This window comes from Phodopus roborovskii, unplaced genomic scaffold (genome assembly GCF_943737965.1).
Source record: "Phodopus roborovskii unplaced genomic scaffold, PHOROB, whole genome shotgun sequence".
Classification (NCBI taxonomy): Eukaryota; Metazoa; Chordata; class Mammalia; order Rodentia; family Cricetidae; genus Phodopus; species Phodopus roborovskii.
In genome coordinates, this window is record NW_026126546.1 from 10,053,615 (window position 1) to 10,071,350 (window position 17,736).

At 49.7% G+C, this 17,736-nt stretch overlaps 1 protein-coding gene across 3 annotated transcripts in view; it reads right to left on the reverse strand.

Moving 5' to 3' along the window:
- Limk2 (LIM domain kinase 2) overlaps positions 1-17,736 on the reverse strand; it is a 63,148-nt gene that overhangs the window by 25,194 nt on the left and 20,218 nt on the right. Inside the window, exon 1 of one of the 3 annotated variants that reach the window (XM_051200377.1) lies at positions 2,369-2,793. The exons of the other annotated variants lie outside the window; for them this stretch is intronic. Coding sequence (XP_051056334.1) covers positions 2,369-2,421 — 53 coding nt within the window. The 5' untranslated portion in view covers positions 2,422-2,793. Of the gene's footprint in view, positions 1-2,368; positions 2,794-17,736 lie in introns of those variants that run through there. 3 annotated transcript variants of the gene reach the window in all.

Below are 17,736 nucleotides of genomic sequence, written 5' to 3' on the forward strand. Positions count from 1 at the left end.
ACATGTAGGTTGCCTTATAATGCAAAGATGTGTTTGTTTTCTTCAAGAGATAATGTAGAAACCAAGCTCATTAAACCAATGTTGGATATTAAGGGAAATGTTATTCTAGGAGATTCCTTTAAAGTCGGGATGGGGGGGGGGTACCTGTCACTCAACTGATGACCAGAACTCAGTGACACGAGCTCCTACTGATAAGTGTGTGACACGGTGGCCACTCCCTAATTTAGGTCTTCTGTCACCCATCTGAGGTGTCCCCTTACCTGGGAGTGTCTGAGAGTACCCCGTCCACTCATTTCACTCATTCGAGTGGCAGGCAGGGAAGATGATGTGCTCTCTGCTAGAGTGAGGCCTGCCAGGCAGAGGGGTGCACAGAGATGGCATTCTTCTTTCCCACCTCCCTCTTTCTCCATCACATGGTCACGTCTGGTCATGTCCCATGGAATCCGGTTGCGTCACCTTTCTTGCAACCACTGCCCTAGAACTCGCATGGACTTTACTCCTCCAGAGGCCCGAGGGTCAAGGGCTTTACTTGTTTGACACAATCCAGGAAGGGCTCTGGTCCAGGAGCCCAGGAAGTCTTATCCCTGCATTCTAAACAAACAGGCCTCAGGAGGGGACAGGCACCTGGCCACAGAGGTCACATGATGGAGGGTGCTGATGGGAGTCAGCTTTAGACCAGGTAGTGATTTAGCCTGAACGCTCAGGGAGCGGAGAGTCCAGGCAGTCCCTCCCCTGGGGCTCCCCCTTCAGCAGTAGCTTCAGGAATGTGGCCTCTCATTTAGGAGAGGGCAGAGGGTCCTACTGCAAGCCAGTGCCCTTTTGACTCCAGCTGGGCAAACAGAGCCTGGGGAGTGGAGGTGAGGTCATCAGGTTTCCCAGAGGCTGGTATAGAACAAGACAAAGGGCTGCCGGCCCTGGGAACCTAGCTCTCAAAAGTTCACTACCTGCTCCAGCCCCAGTCCAGCCATGGCCACAGAGATTAAAAGGGCACACTCATGTTCCCGGTCCCTAAAGGAACAACCCTCCCCCAAGATTCCTCTCTAGGATTTAGAGGAACAACAACCTGAACAAATGGCCACTATAACACTTGGCATTTGGATTCCACATGGTAAAATGTATCTCCTAAACTCAAGATCAATTTCTTTCCACAATTCAGAAAACAAACAAACAAACAAACAAATACCCCAACAACCAAAAACCTCTTCCATAAACCTGGCAAAAACATCCCTCTCCTGCTCTGTTTGGGGGGGGGGGCGCGAGCCTGAGAACAGGTAAGTAAGGGAGACAGACAGAGGGAACTGCAACCCCACCCCCAGGACAAGAAACTCCAAAACAAGCCAGCTACGGGACCATGCATGTTGCCGCTGTTGAGACTGGTAGACTCATCAGTAAAATGGGGCCACACAAACTTTCTAGGCTTCAGAGACAAAACGACAAAGTGCCCATCAGGAGAGCTGATGTGACAGAGATCAGTCCCTCTCACAGTCTGTGTGCTTCCGGACACTCTACAAGGGCCCAGTCATTCACTGAAACCTCCTGGCGGCTGCTCTTCTGCCCAGGGACAGCCACAGATTACTATCCACCAAACTGGGTCGGGGAAGCTGGAAGAAAAAGTTCAGCAGGACTACTGGTGGAGGGGAGGCAGCCCTCAGAAAAACTGGTTTCTCCCAAAGAATAAAAACAAGCCCCACCCCAGGCAGGAATGGCTCCATTCAGAAGGGACCCAGAGGGCCAGAAACCCCCTGGGGAGTTTCTCTTGAAGGTGGGGTGGGGCAGAGGGCATAGACAGACAGGTCAGACACACAAAGTTTCACACCTCCCCATCAAAGGCCCCACAGAGCGCCCCTATAGATACTCAAACCTGGGGGCTGACCCAGAAACTCCACTCATCTGGGAGCTAAGAACCCATTCGAGGCCAGGGCAAATGTGCTTGCCATTAACGAGAACACATATACAGTGCCTACTGTGTACCAGGCTACCCACACCCAGGCCTTGCCAGCTTTTAGTTTGGCAAAACCTGCCCATCCTGCTTGTTGGGACAAATTCCTGGGCAGGCGGCACGGCCTGTAGGTAAGACATGTGAGGGTTACAGAATGGCAACCCATTTGTGCCTTTCCCCAGAAACTGTAACGCCAAGGTGTGTTATGTTAGGGAGGGGAGCCCGGGCTCCCTAGGAGCTTCCTTCACCTCCCGGTTTTCAGGACACCCGGGCGCCCCTCTCCAGGCCACTTCTGCTCTGGTATAAGCTCTTCTGGCAAAACCAGGAACAAGTGAAGTCAGAGGAGAACGAGGAAGACGGCGGCCTTGCCCTCGGGAGCAGGGGCCAGGAGAAGGGATGAGGAGGAGGAGGACTCCGAGAGCAACTCACCTAAAGGGGTCTCTGGAGGTGAAGTAAGCCGGGACAGACAAGTAACTCCCCATCTTCTTCCCACACCAGACAAACAGGCTCAGCTGCAACCCCGTCTGGGAGTGCCTCAGGCTGGCTGCAGGCGGCCACCATGACAGGCTGACAGGCGGGGTCCCCGGCACCTCTGGTTGGAGCCGGCCACCCGGTGCTCACCTCTGCCTCCGGAGCAGCAGGAGAGAGAGGACTCCAGGCCCCTGGCTCCCGGGCAGATTCCCGCAGGGGCACATGGCTGGCGGGTCTCTCCCTCGTTCTCGGGAGCTCCGTGGCCCCTCGGGGCTGCGGGAGAAGCACCTCTCTTCGGAGGCTACAGACACACGGGCATTCCGGGGAAGGGGCCGGTGACTAGCTAAAAATGAGATGCTGCTGTCAAGTTAGTCCCGTCCTTCAGTCCCTCCCACCCAGCCCGAGTGAGGGGGAGGGAGGGAGGGAGGGAGGAAGAGGAGGGGCTCGGGCAGAAGCGAGGTGTGTGGTTGGCGCAGCTGTTAGGAAACAGACCTCGCAGCGAGGGGTGGAGCCCGGGCGGGAGCGAGGCTGCAGGCAAGCGCGGCAGACAATAACTGGAGCCGGCCGAGCGAGCGTCCACCGCACGGCTCAGGGCGGGACAGCGCGGGAGGGCCGACACCTCTGTGTCCAAATGCCCCAGCCCCCGAAGAGCTGCCTACCGAGACGTGAAAGGCACAGGATGTCAGCCAGCTTCGGCAGCGCTACACCCGCGGGAGACGACACAGTCCCCAGCAGGGGAGGCCGCTCCTTAGAAACATACTCAGCTCTGGGCTGGCTGGTCTCTATTCTGGTGTCCGGACTCCCATCCACCCACTCCCTCTGCCTGGTCTGGGGACAGTCTCAAGAAGCTGTCCACTTCCACTCTGGGGCAGGGCTGTGCTGCAGAGAAGGAAACGGTCCAGAGTATGCATTCTCTGAGATGGAATTATCCTCACTTTATATTCTAGGAAAGTGAAGTGGCAAGAGGTTAGGTGACTCGTTGATGGACAAAAGCCAATCAGTGGCGAGGCTGGGACCCCCAGCTTCATTCTGACTGTCCTCTCACTCACTCCCATAAGCCATCTATTGATCCCACCATGTCTGCACTATTAGAGCCACTGGAGAAAGGGAAAACCCAACTGAAGAATTAACCTCAATCAGATTGGTCTGTGGCCCTGTGTGTGAGGAACTGTATGACTGATGATTGAAGTGAGAAGACCCAATAAAAACGCTAACAGAGGGTCAGTACTTAATCCCAGTAGTTGGGAGTTAGTGGCAGGCAAATCTCTGAATTGGAAGCCAGGCCAGTAGACAGAGTAACTTTCAGGCTCAGGACTACAAAAGACCAGACTGGGCGTGAACTCAGAGATCCACCTGCCTCTGCCTCCAGAGTGCTGGGATTAAAAGCACGTGCTGCACCTCCAGCAGGACTCCGTATTTTTTTTTTTTAAAGGCTATCAGAAAATGAAAAGAGCAATTAGTAAGCGGCCTCCCTCTTCCTCCATGGCTTGTACTCTAGGTCCCTGCCTTGAGCTCCTCTGACTTCTCAGTGATGGACTTTCACTTGGAAATGTAAGGTGATATAAATTCTTCTTCCAGAGTTGCTACTGGATGTGTCTAGTGGTAACTATACTTCTCCAACTGGACACTGGGCAGGTGGAAGAGATGACGATCTGAGGCGCTGCCCAGAGACGGCACACCTGGGTATCTGGGATTGGAGCACCCCTGAAGAGCCTCAGCTGTGGGGCTGACCAGACCAGCACCACACGAAGAAAGTCTCTCCCCAGTCTAGAGGGCTACAAAGGGAAAAGTAAGGCGGCTGGTGGAGACTAGGGACCAGACCTTGATGGACAGGAGGCTGTGACATAGGCTCTTCCCACCAGGTATACACACCTCCCCACTAGAGGAAGTCTTAAGTCACCCAGCAGCTGCTATCTGTCACTGTTAACTGTGTCAGGAAGGTGCATGGCAAAACTGATCCCTAGGTTATAAGGGGATGCGCTCCCATTTCTGCAGCTGGGTACAGGGACCATGAATGTGGTAAGAGCCTAGGTTTGTATCTGGACAAGGAGCATTTACTGAGTATGTAGTGTTAAGTGCTCACTGTACATTCTCTACTGTTTTGAAACTGCCTAGCCTGGTGGCAGTGGTGGCACATGCCGTCAATCCCAGCCCTCAGGTGCGGAAGCAGATGGATCTCTGAGTTTCGAGTTCCAGGGCAGCCAGGGCTACACAGAGAAAACCTGGCTCGAAAAACAAACCATACAAACATGTATAGCATACATGTTACACTCACTGAACAAATGACAAAAATCAAGGTTCTGTGGGGGTTACCTCCAGTTTGAAAAGAAACATTTGTCAACAGTAAGAATAATGTCTCTACAGTGTGGGAGGGGGGGTCAGAGCACTTTCTGTAAGGGGTTAGAGGTCAAATATATAGGTCATATAGACCCTATCCCAGCCACTCAATATTCAACACTACAGCATCCTCAGTAAAATACAAACAAATAAATGTGGCTAGGTTTCGATAAAACTTTGTGGACACTGATACCTGAATTTTGTATAATTTTCTGCTTTTGTGAAATAGTCTTCGGCTTTCTTGTTTACCTCCTCAACCAGTTAAAAATGTAAAAACAAAAAATCAAAGGCAGTACAGAAACATGGTTAAAAAATGACTTTGTGTTCTGGGTGTGATATCCTAGTAGAGACAGGTGGATCTCTGAGTTTGAAGCCAGATTGGTAGTCTTAGAGAGTTCCAGGCCAGCCAGGCTGCATAGTGAAACGCTGTCTCCAAAATAAAATACACTAAGAAAGGTTTTTGGCATCTGTCCTGGTTGCCGAATTCAGGTTTGTGTATCTACCACTGCAGACAACACCCAAGCTCTGGAGGCAGTGTCGAAGAGTGAGGGCACTCAGCCTGCACCTCAAATTGCAACATTGTGTGTGAATGACATTTAACCCACTATTTGGTAGCGCTGTGACCCCATCCCCCTTTAGAGAGGAAGGGACTGAGGTACAAAGAGGTTAAATTGCTTTCCTGAAGTTATCTAACTGAACAACCAGGAAGGGAAGCCAGGATTTGAACCTGAGCTAGACAGCATAGGCTGTGCTACACCATGCTGTATTAGGGAGTGCAGCCTGGGCCCAGAGCCAGATTGTCTGGGTTTGAATGCAACAATGCACTCCCCTTAAGCCCTTGGCATTGAGTCTGGAACACATTAAGAGTTGATAAATGTTAGCTGTTAATATCATTAAGGCTACCGTTCAACTTCTGCACTGGATATCTGGCCTGTAGAAAGCCCCCGCCTCTGTCTAGGCTTTGGGTGAGTCTCTAAATAGCTTCCAGCTTCAACATTTTTCATTACTATGAGGTGCTGGTGGGCTCCCTGCTTTCCTTGGGTCTCCAGTTGAGATTTAATCTCTTGAGCAGCCTTGAAGGAACCAGGATCTTGGCTGGGGGCCACCCAAGAGCCACAGGGGAGTGCGATGGAGTGGAAGGGAGGGACCATGAAGGACACTGAGGACTGCTGCTGATTGGCCAGCTGGACCTCTTTCTCTCCCAGCTACAGAGCCCAGATGTTACTATGCTTCCCGGTAACTCAAGCAGGCAAGGAGGGAGCCCCTATTTAAATCTGGAACTAGCATCTACTTGCATCCTTTGATTTCCATCTGATGAAAGGAGTGTAGATGGAAGAAAATGCAAGGCCCAGAGGTCAAGGCTAGGGAGCTCCTGAGCATAACTCCTTTTGACACTTCACACGGCTCTGCAGCTCCAGTGGCCGCGGGCCGCAGTGAGTCGGTGTCTAGGAATGCAGGCAGGAGGCTGCAGGCCTTCTCCTCTTCCCTCTCTGCTCACAAAGGATTTGGTGGGTGGATGAGTGGGGAACTAATATGAGGATTTCGCAGAGCCATGTGAGTGCCCCGCCCCCCTGGAAGCGCAGCCGTGGTCTCCCCAAGCTCAGGGCAGCAGCGGAAGCCCCTCCCAGCTGGAATCTATGTGACCCCCATAAATCTGGCTTTCAGGAGGTGCCTTCAGAGGATTGATCTCCAGATGTAGGGAACGGCTGGTTACTCAGATAGTGCAATTCCTTCAGGCCAACTTCTAGGGGTCCAAACCAATCAGAACGAGGAGGTAAAGTCACACTGGGGGATACACTTTCCCCTTCTGTCCCAGACAGGTCCAAAGAGCAGCTGGGAGGAATCCAACAGTCACAGATGCCCAAGGCAACTGCAAGGACCCTGGGACTGGCAATTATAGCAAGATGGTGCTAATTTACTCATTTCCCGATTTGGAAACGGGTTGCCCAGAACCAGCTGAGACTCCAAGGTGCCTGCATTTGGTACAGGTTGAAGAACAGCTCTCAGAGCTGATAGCTCCAAGCAACCACCCTGGTGAGTGGTGGTGAATGAATGAATCACTGCATCCTCTTCCTGAACGAAAGCTCTAGACAAATGATCTGAAGCACAAGGACCCATGTTTGCTGCATGAGGCCCTCTGTTGGTAAGGAGGACTTCAAGCAGGGAAAGTTTGCAGCTTGCCTGCTTTCTTTACAAGGGGACCACTGAGCATGCGGGGCAAACAGTCCACCTCTGGGGTATACATCCATAGCTCCTTTTCAGTTTTAAAGAAAAATTTAAAATTCGAAGCAGGACCTCACACTGTTGTTGGGCTGGTCTAGAACTGTTGATGCTTCTTTCTCTACCTCTCCAGTAGCTATACGTACACATATCACGGTTGTCTGGAGATCTGCCTCTTAATCCTTGCAGTTGAGCACAGCCATCCCCATGAGCAGTCCATCTCTCTGGTCCTCCCCTCTCCAGTTCACTTTCTAGATTTTAGAAGCACCTTAGAGCAGGCCCCAGTAGTTTTATGTCAACTTGATACAAACTAAAGTTATCTGAGAAATTAATCTGGGGCATGGTGGCGCTTGCCTTTACTCCCAGCACTCAGGAGGCAGTCTCTGAGTTCAAGGCCAGCTAGTCTGCAGAGTGAGTTCCAGGACAGCCAAGCCAGGGCTACACAGGGAAACCCTGTCTTGAAAAAAAACCCAAACCCAAAACCAAATAAGGAAAAGAAAAAAGAAAGACAAAAAGTGCTTCTATTCCATAGCACTGTACACAAGCTTGAAGGACATTTTCTTACTTAGTGACTGACGGGAAAGGGCCCAACCCATTGTGGGTGGGGCCATCCTTGGGCTGGTTAGTTAAGTCCTGGGTTCTATAAAGAAGGTGGGCTGTGTAGAGGGGTGGGGTGGGGTATGTGCTAGACACCTTTAATCCCAGCACTCAGGAAATGAGGCAGAGGCAGGTGGATCTCTGTGAGTTCCAGACCAGCCTGATCTACAAGAGCTAGTTCCAGGACAGGCTCCAAAACTACACAGAGAAACCCTAGAAACCCTGTCTCAAAACAAAACAAAGCAAAAGATGGTGAACTGAACAAGCCATGGGGAGTAAGCCAGTAAGCAGCGCTCCTCCTTGGCCTCTGCATCAGTTCCTGCCTCCAGGTTCCTGCCCTGTGTGAGCTCCTGTCCTGACTTCCTTCAGTGATGGACTACAATAAGCAAGTTCCTGCCCAACTTGCTTTGTGGCCATGGTGTTTCCTCACAACAACAGAAACCCAAACGAGGACATCAGAAGACTCCTATATGCTTATCCATTTCACTTTTGGAGTGGTACAAAAAGAAGCTTTCTGCCATTTACACATGCTTCACCTTCTTAGAATTCCCTATCACAAACCCCTCACACATTCCTCAGCACCCTTGATGCTATCATCCTGGTAGGAACGCCACACCAGACCTGAGGCTGTCACTTTAATTACTGCTTTGAGCACATCCTGCCCTGATCACAACTGGCTTCCCTCAGTTGCCCCCAAACCTCTGCTCTTAGCGCCTCCCACAGCCTGCCATGCCTTCACCTGGCAGCTGCCTTCTTTTCTATCACCCTAATATAATGGAACGCTTATTCCCCTCTCAGAAAAGATTCCCCGACATGTCTCCAAGCCCACCACACACAAGAAGGCTGTGTCCATCTAGATGTCCACCACTCTGCCAACACAAGCCTAGCAAGTGCTCAGTCACAATGACTCCAGACTCTCAATGTGAATGACTCCAGTCCTAGAGGGTGGACAATAGCTAACCTCTACAAGGCATTTTCAGGTCACAGAGGATTTTAGTCCCTCACATATGGTGGTGCAGGGCAGGCCGGCTCAGAGCCGTCAGGCAATCCGCCACGTTTACACAGATGGAAGTACAGGGCTGAGGTAAAAGCAGTGTCGGATGATCTTAACTCGCAAGGCCTTTCTCTTACGCAGATCCAGTCAAAGATTTGGGAACCCTGCCTCTGGAACACAGGGCCTGCATTGATAGATGTCTTGGGACCCATTTTCTAGGTCTTTTCCCATCCCTACATTTGCACTGTGAGAATAAAATGAAAGAGCATCAAGCTCCTGGGAAATTCACGACAAGATTTCATGACCGGCAAGGCCCTGAGACCCAGAAATAGCAACTTCCTGCAGAGCCTAAGCAATCGGCTTCCTTTCCCAGGTGTCACTGCCCACCTGTCCATCATCTGCCCAGAACATTTCTGGAGTCAAATTTTTTCAGTCGGTAAGATCATAACTTACTTTTTCCAGGATCTCTCTTTCCCCGTTCAAACACAACAAAACAACAAAAACCATCAGCAGCAACAACAAAAAACAAAATGGGACCAGTCAGTGGATTCTTTTTTTTTTGAGGCAGGGTTTATTTCTGTGTAGCCCTGGCCGTTCTGGAACTCACTTTGTAGATCAGGTTGGCCTTGAACTCACTGAGATCCACCTGCCTCTGCCTCAGAAGTGCTGGGATTAAAGGCGTGCATGTGTTGCCGCCGCCACCACTTTGACTTAGGTTCTACCCAGAAGCAGAGTTGTATTCTCTTTTCTTCCCATGACAGCTGATTATGGTGATGTCTCAGTCAGGGCTGGCTGGGTGGCTTGAGCCCAGGAGCTCTCTCTCAGTTAGCCTGGGTAACAACTGGACTCCAGTAGCTCTCCCCAAAAGATGGGTGCTCCAGAAGTAGGGGTACTTAGTTTTCACACTAGAAAACACTTATGGAGTTCCACCAGCCAGACACAGAGGTGAGCTTGGTATGCACACACATACTGTCACCTGGCCCTGTATTACTTCTTGATCACAGCGGTATTTTTCAAGGTGAAGCTGAAGAACAGTTATCTTGGAAAACGAAACTATCCCTCGCACCACTGGGACACATAGCATCACAGTTTCTGAGGGTGGGGTGGAGAAAGACCCTGCGTTCTAAACACTGAAGACTGAGAACACTGCTCTATTCTTTCCCAAGCACTTCTCTATTTGATTTCATCATACTGTCACACTAGCCCTGGAGGTGGACAGGATAACCAGAATCCTTCCCTTGGTGCAAATGGGAATGTACAGAGGGATTTTATTCTGAAGGCTGCTTGATCACTGTCAGGGTTAGGGTTGCTTAAAGCCTCCACTTGCTGGGGACTTTGACTTCCTAATGCTGTTATTACTCCTCTGAAAACCCATGGTAGCTGTTGCCCTGTTTTTTGCAGGGACATTGTATGGAAGATGAGTTTAGAAGACATGGTCATTCTGTGCAGATGTATCTCAGTAATAGAGCCCTTCTCTAGTATGCAAGAGACCCTGGGTTCTACCTCCAACAACATATGCGTGCACACACATGCAAGCTCAAACAAACACATACTGCTAACTTCAAAACCATCTGTCACTTCTACAAGACTCGGTCACGGAGGAGGTGGGATGGGGGACCTCTGATCCAATCAACAAGTGCTTCCGAGCACTGACAAGAAGGCCGAGCCAGACTATGACAGACACAAGAAAAAGGCCCTGATTTAAATCCGACATGGGATACTTGCAGCAGTTTTGGTAACTGTGAGGGACATGAAAACTAGAGATTGTGCTGTGGCACATGCCTTGCATACTAGCACTCGGGAAACAAAGGCAGGAGGATCTCTACAAGTTCCAGGCCAGTGTAATCTACATAGACAGCCAAGCCTATGTGGAAAGACCTTGTCTCAAATTCCTGATCCCCCAAAGAAAGAGAACGTTAGCACCCCTCTAGCACTACCCAGAGAGAAAAGAGGGTTTTAATGTTTGGTGGGGGAGGAAGGCGGGGAAAACACAGTGAACTGTTACATACAGCAGCAAAGGGGGGGGGGTTGATTGTTTAGACATTATAGACAGAGGTCTTTTTGTTTGTTTTGAGACAGGGTTTCTCTGTAGAATTCACTCTGTAGACCAGGATGGCTTCAAGCTCAGAGACCTGCCTGCCTCTGCCTCCAGAGCGCTGGGATGAAAGGTGTGGGCTATAGACAGAGAGGTCTAATTCCATTGTCCATCTCAGCAAAGAAGCTCTTGCCTGGAGGAATACTGCTCAGTAGAGATGATGAGGGTGCATATGATTAGGACTTTATTCAGGCTCTCTAAAATCTCATTCACAGTGCACCGTCCACCTAACAAACACTGTTGACACCGCTCCATTCTAGGTAGATTAGATATGGCTCCAGCCTTGGAAAACTACACTTGAAGACTACAGCTGTGTGTGCAAACAAATACCAATGGGGCTATAACTCAAGTACGAGGAAGATTAACAAGGAGGTGGGAAAAAGCCTCCCCTGATTGGTGGGGACGGACATGGGGTGGGGTTCCTCCAGAGGACATACTGTACCAGCTGACTATAGCAGGCTGATTGCCAGGCAGACACAAGACTTCTAGCTTGAAGGAACAACAGTAACACTGAGCATATCCATTAGCTACAATGTAGCGCACATGTAAGCAAAGCAGTGACCATAAAAGGTCGGGGGTGGGGTGGGGGGTGGGGGGAAAAGCGAGCAGTGGTAGATCACTAAAGACCAGGCCCTGGCTTTAAAGATACACAGGCAATGAAGGGTTATCAGAAGTGTTTAAGCAAGGAGAGGTTCCCAAAGGCTAGGAAATAATATCTGGAGAATGTCCCTTTTCAGGTGCTGTCTGAGCTCAAGTCTACAGCTAGCTGTATTATGTTTGTACGAGGTTTGTTTGCCAAAGTGTTCCCTATGCCTTTGTCCTGACGCCACATGGGTATGGACCTGGTCATTTTAACTACTGACATTTGTCTATATGGCTGTGAGCACTTAGAATCAGATGGTGGCCCCTGGACATAATCATCCACTGTTGTTTTGTGATGCTAATACTAGGAAATTAAGGGGGCTGGGATGTGGTTTAGTAGCATGCTTGCCTAGTACCCATAAGGTCTTGGGTGGATCCCCAGCACCAAAAACAAACAAACAAACAGAAACATTACAAGAAAAGGACTGGAGAGATGGTAAGTGGTTAAGCTCACCTGTGGTTCTTCCAGACGATTTGGGTTTGATTGCCAGCACACAAATGTCTGTAACTCCCAGGAGATGTAGCGCCCCCTGCAGGTACCAAGCATGGACATGATGCACAGACATGCGTGCATGCAGGCAAAACACCCATATACATATTTAGGTATATGTGTGTGTGCCTGCTTAAGTTTATGTGTGCAAGGTGTGTGCAGGTGTTCATGGAGTCCAGATTGTGTCAGAATCTCCAGAACTGGAGTTACAGACAGTTGTGAGTGCTGGGAACCGAACCCAGATCTTCTGCAAGAGCTACAAGTGATCTTAAGCACTGAACCATCATCTCCCCAAATCCTATTTTAAAAAATTAACAACAACGAAATAACCTCCATAAGACAACAGCAAAAAATGTTTGACATTCAGGGTCAAATCTTTCATTCACATGGACATTTTTCTCCTGACTGCACTGGAAGGAAGAACTCCCTTTGCCATAGCAACAAATGCTAGCAGAGTCCGTAAAAGTCCCGAGCTTTTCCCTGGTTAACAACAGCTTACTCTGTGATCCCAGTCAAGCCTTTAAACCTCTCTGTCCTTCAGCTTCTTCTTTGATAAAAGGATTAAGGTAAGAAAACAATTCCACACCCATTAGGTTAATGCCAAAAGACACAATGTTAGCCAGAGGAAGGCTGGCTGCTAACAACCCTCTATGGCTGGCATCTTGTGAATGAACCTAATCTGGCCCTGGGTTTTGACCCTTAGGTCTAGAAAGAGATGTACCCCAGAGAGGTGCAGACACACTCTGACAATAGCCACATCACTGTCTACCTACATACACAGTGACAGGTGAAATCAGCATGCCCAAGGCCCCTGTACAGGTAGCACTTTGAGACCTACACTGGACACCGTGGTACACACACCGAGAGCTCCAGCCAATTGGAATGCTGAGGTGGGAAGATCAACCGAAGCAACCCTAAGTGTAAAATCAGCCTTGGCAGAGCCGCAGCGGTGCACACCTGAGTTTAAGGTCAGCCAGATATACAGAGTGAGTTCCAGGACAAGGACAGCCAGGGCTACACAGAGAAACCCTGACTTATTTACCGCAATAAAAAACCGTGGGAAAGGAAAAAAGCCTGTGTGGCTAACTTGGGCACCAAAAGGCTGCTCTGTGTACATGGACTTAGAGGGAAAGGACAGCCACAGAGATTTCCTTTTTAACTTTGGGAAGTAGTGAATTGGCTAAACTAGTCCTGCCTACAATGAAGGCCCTGGCCTGGTGGCGGCCAAGCCACTTTCGGCACAGCAATGAATGAATCTGCTTCACGGTCTTTCCACTTCTGTTTTGCTGCTGACCACTTATTTATTCATTTTTACTTTTATTTGTGTCTAGTTATGGTTTCTGTTGCTGTGAAGATACACCATGACCATAGCAACTGTTATAAAGGAAAGCATTTAGTGGCTTACGGTGTCAGAGGTATAGTCCATTATCATCCTGGGGGGACATGGTGGCACTCGGGAGACATGGCGGGGGGGGGGGGGAGCTGAGAGTCTACATCTTGATCCAAAGTCAACAGGAAATGAACTGACTCATTAAGTGTGGCTTGAGCATATGAGACCTCAAAGCTCACCTCCACAATGACACATTCCCTCCAAAGCCACACCTACTCCAGCAAAGCCGCATCTCCTAATAGTGCCACTCCCATTGGAGGCCATTTTCTTTTAAGCCACTACAATTAGCTTTCTTGTTTTGTTTTTTTATGACATGGTCTTCATGTAGCCCAGTGAAATAAGCCAAGTGTGTGATGTCCCCAGTGGGTGTATGTTGTTGAGTTGAGACAGTGATTCAAGGACAAGGCCTCAGACTCATGGGAAAACCTCACTACCCCCTATCCCCTCAGAGGTTCAGGGTACTGGCAAGGCCACCCTCTGAGTATGGACGTTGACAGTGTGTGCAGCAAATGTCCACCATAGCTTCCTCTACCTGGATGTTTATGGCCTGGAGACTGTTCCCCTACCCTACAGAGACTGCTTCCACAGAGAGTAACTAAACCTGCCTTCTCGTTCAGCTGTATATAATCACCCTAATTGCTTGTTTAGCTGAATATAATACCCTGCCTCCTGTTTACCTGTATATAATAACCCCACTTCCTTGTTTAGTTATGCATAATAGCATGGCCTCTCTGTCCAACCCTATATAATGAACACTCGAGAGCCCGGTCTGCCCTTCCCCAGCTTTTCTGAGCATGTGTCTGTCATGTCTTCATTCCCTTGTTACCCCCCCAATCAGAGTTCTAGGATCCAAGGCGTGGCAATCCCCAGGCTGGCATCAAACTCACTAGTTGAGGATGGCTTGCTTTTATTTTTATTATCAACTTGACACAAGCTGATGAAATATTTACATCACACTGGCCTGAGCTAAGTCTGCGGGAGCATTCCCTGATTAATGACTGATGTAGGAGGGACCAATCTGCGGTGGGCGGTGCCACCTCTGGGCAGGTGGTCCTGGGTTATAAAGAAAGCAGGCTGAGCAAGCCCTGGAAAGCAAACCCGTACACAGTGCTCCATTCTGCTCCTCTGAGCTTCAGCCCTGACTCTCCCCCCCCCCCCGCCCCCACTAATCGTGCTGTGGAAGTGTAAGGTGAAACAAACCCTTCCTACCCAAGTGGCTTTGGTCATGATGTTTATTACAGCAATAGAAAGCAAACTAGGACAATGTGCAAGGCCCCTTTCCCATGCCACACATGTTCCAAGGCCACCACACACATTGTTTCACTTTTGCAACCCTCGCTGTAACAGTAGGAAGTAAGGCACAGGCTAGCACCTCCAATTAGGAATGAATTAACTGAAGTCCAAGCATGGAGCATAGAAATAAGCAGTTGAGAAAACAAAACACAAAAAATATCTCCAGTGTGCGGCCAATCAATGGCAGAATCCGGATTTGCTCCTGGAGCCTGGCCTTTACTACATGTTGCTGATCTTTAACTCACAGACACAAACTTCATTTTCAAGGTCTTAAAGAACTGCCCCATATTCACCATCCCATCACAAACTAGCGACACATAAGTAAGAGACGCCATGCAAGTATTCCACGTTTTCCACTCTATGTGCAAAAGTATCTTCAGCTAGTGCCCCACTTCACAGATAAATTATTTTATTTCTGCAGTGCTGAGGACCGAACTTAGGGCCCTGTGCGTTCTAGGCACATATACTACCACTGAGCTATATATACCCTCCCCCACCCTCAGCCCAAAGGTAATGGTAAAGCTGCAGGAAACGAACGATGAAGTAGCTTACCATTGGGACTGAGAGTTTCCATGTTCTAGAACAATTCAGAATTAGTGTAGAGCAGCTGGACCCATGCTTCCTCCACTGCCTTTCTTCCTGGGGATCCCAGGTACTCAGGGCTTGCTCCTGTCTGGGCTGTACCTACAAATGAACTCAGCACTGGGGGAGAGCTGGCCCTCCGGCCTCTTCACTGCTCCCCACTGTAGGATAGTCCCTTTGAAGGCAGAAGACAAAGGTTGATCTTCTTACCTGACCCTACAGACAATTCTCCAAAACCAGTGTGTGGACCAGTTCGTCCCTGCCATTTACGGGAACTGCAGCTAGAGCCTGAGCACTCAGGGAGGATGCAGGGAAGCGGAAGTGCAGGGAAGGCCACACTTGCATCATACCTCTGTCAGCTCTTGGTTTCCTATGCCAATGATGCCTGGGTGGTGACATAATGAGGGGCAGAAAGCCCAACAGTCTGTGAAGTCCCTTACCGTGAGAAGTCATGGGGTAAATGATTGCACAAATCTAAAACTCCAAGAGGAAACTCGGAAATCAGATGGGGAACTGAGCAGTATTCTTCAAGGGTGAGGGGTACAGGCCTCTGACACATCCAGGGGAAGATCTGAACTATGAATAGAAGCTAATTATTCAAAAGGAGGAGTTGGGATTCCAGGCCAGGGGTGGAGGGGAGTGGCGGGGACAGGGACAGAGGGAGGGGGACGGGAGACGGGACAGGACAATACAAGTCTTGTCAGACAGAGAGCAGGGGGCCAATGTGGAAGGCAGCACCCTTTGTGCAAAGATTTTTTTCAAAACTGGGAGTTAACCTGGAGCCTTGTGCATGCTAGGCAAACACTCTGCCTCTGAGCTGCATCCTCAACCCCAATTTTTATTTACTTATTTAGTTTTATGTGTTTACATGAGAGTTGTACCTGAATGAATGTATATGTACTGCCTGAGGCCTCTGCAAATGTTCCTAACCTCCTCCAAGCCATTTTCCCTGTTCCTAGATTTTTTTTTGGTTTCTTTGTGCAACAGCTCCGGCTGTCCTGGAACTTTCTCAGTCTGGGGCTGGCCTCAAACTCACAGAGATCCACCTGCCTCTGCCTCCTGAGTGCTGGGATTAAAGGCGTGCACCACCACTGCCTGGCTGTTTTTACTTTTAATTATGTGCGTGGCTATGTGCCTGTGAATAAAGTGCCTGAGGAGGACACAGAAGTCAGATCCCCAGGGACCAGAGTTGCAGGCAACTGGGAGCTCTTTGTCATGGGTGCTGGAAATCGAACTCAGGTCCTGTGCAAGAGCAGTCTATGCTCCTAACTGTTAAGGCATTTCCCCCTCGCTATTCTGTGTGTCACACACTCTAGCTGCTCTAGAGAGAGTGAGTGGTTTGGGACGTGGGAGGGGACACTGATAGCTTGGGGTGGCAGGAAGAATGAGAAACAGAACAAAGTGGACACATTCATACAAAACATAAGCTAAAGGTAAAACCGAGAGGCTTGGGTTAGAGATGACTCAGGAGCATTGCCAGCTTTTCCAGAGGCCCCAAGTTCAGCTCCCAGACACAGCAAGTGTCTCACAAGGACCTTTAACTCCAACTCTCTTCTGGCCTCTGAGGCCATAGCCACTCATGCAGTAACACACACACACACACACACACACACACAAATAAAAGGGTATGGTGGCAGACACCCTTAATGCCAGCACGAGGGAGGCAGGGCCAATCTGGTCTACAGAGTGAGTTCCAGGACAGGCAGAGCTACATAGTGAAAGCGAGTCTCAAAACTAAATCTAAAAAAGAAAGAAAGGAAGGAAGGAAGGAAGGAAGGCAGGCAAGCTGAGGCCAGCCTGGTCTACAGAGTGAGTTCCAGGACAGCCAGCACTGTTTCACAGAGAAACCCTGTTTCAAAAAGGAAGGAAGGAAGGAAGAAGAAAGAAAGGAAGGAAGGAAGGAAGGAAGGAAGGAAGGAAGGAAGGAAGGAAGGGGGAAAGTTAACACCCCATCCTCCCCACCCCAAAAGAAGACAAAAAACCCGGCAGGCTGGGTCATGAAGAATGAGGAAGTAGAGGTATCAAGGGCTCTCCATTTGTGACTTAGGCAGGTAATGGAGTGTGGCCAGTTTAAGGGACACTATGTTAAATTTAATCCCAGCTGAGTCTAAGGCATCTGGAAGACGTCTGAATGGACATATCAAAATGGGCCACAGCGGTGTCTGCCTGTAAGTCCCACCTACTTAGGCGGCTGAGGCACAATGATTGCTTGAAGACAGAGTTTGACGTGCTGGGCTACAAGAGCTCCGTAGAGGGGCTGGAGCAGGAGGACCTGATCAGGGTGTGTGTGTGTGTTGAACAGCGGAAGTCAGGTGTTTGTGAGGATACTTGGGGACAGGAGTACATCTACAGGAGTCCCACCACAGGCCTGGGAGGGAAAGGAAACTGCAATGACCAAAGAGGTTGTGGAAAAACAGGAGCTTGTGGAATGTCATGGAAGCCAAGAAGCCAAAAGTGACAATGCTGGCGTGATGGTTTAGACTGATAATCCCAGCAGCCGGACGCATGCACGCACAGAGGCCTACATGACCTTAGGCAAACGTTTTCCTTCCAGGCCTTTCTGCTTTTGTGCAAAGCAGAGGTGGCCATGAGTGTTGTATCGGATGAGAAGGCTCTTGGTACAGTGTCTACAAATGTCAAGCCCCTGTCCCTCTTCACTTCAGTCTGGACAGTGGCAACAGGCCCC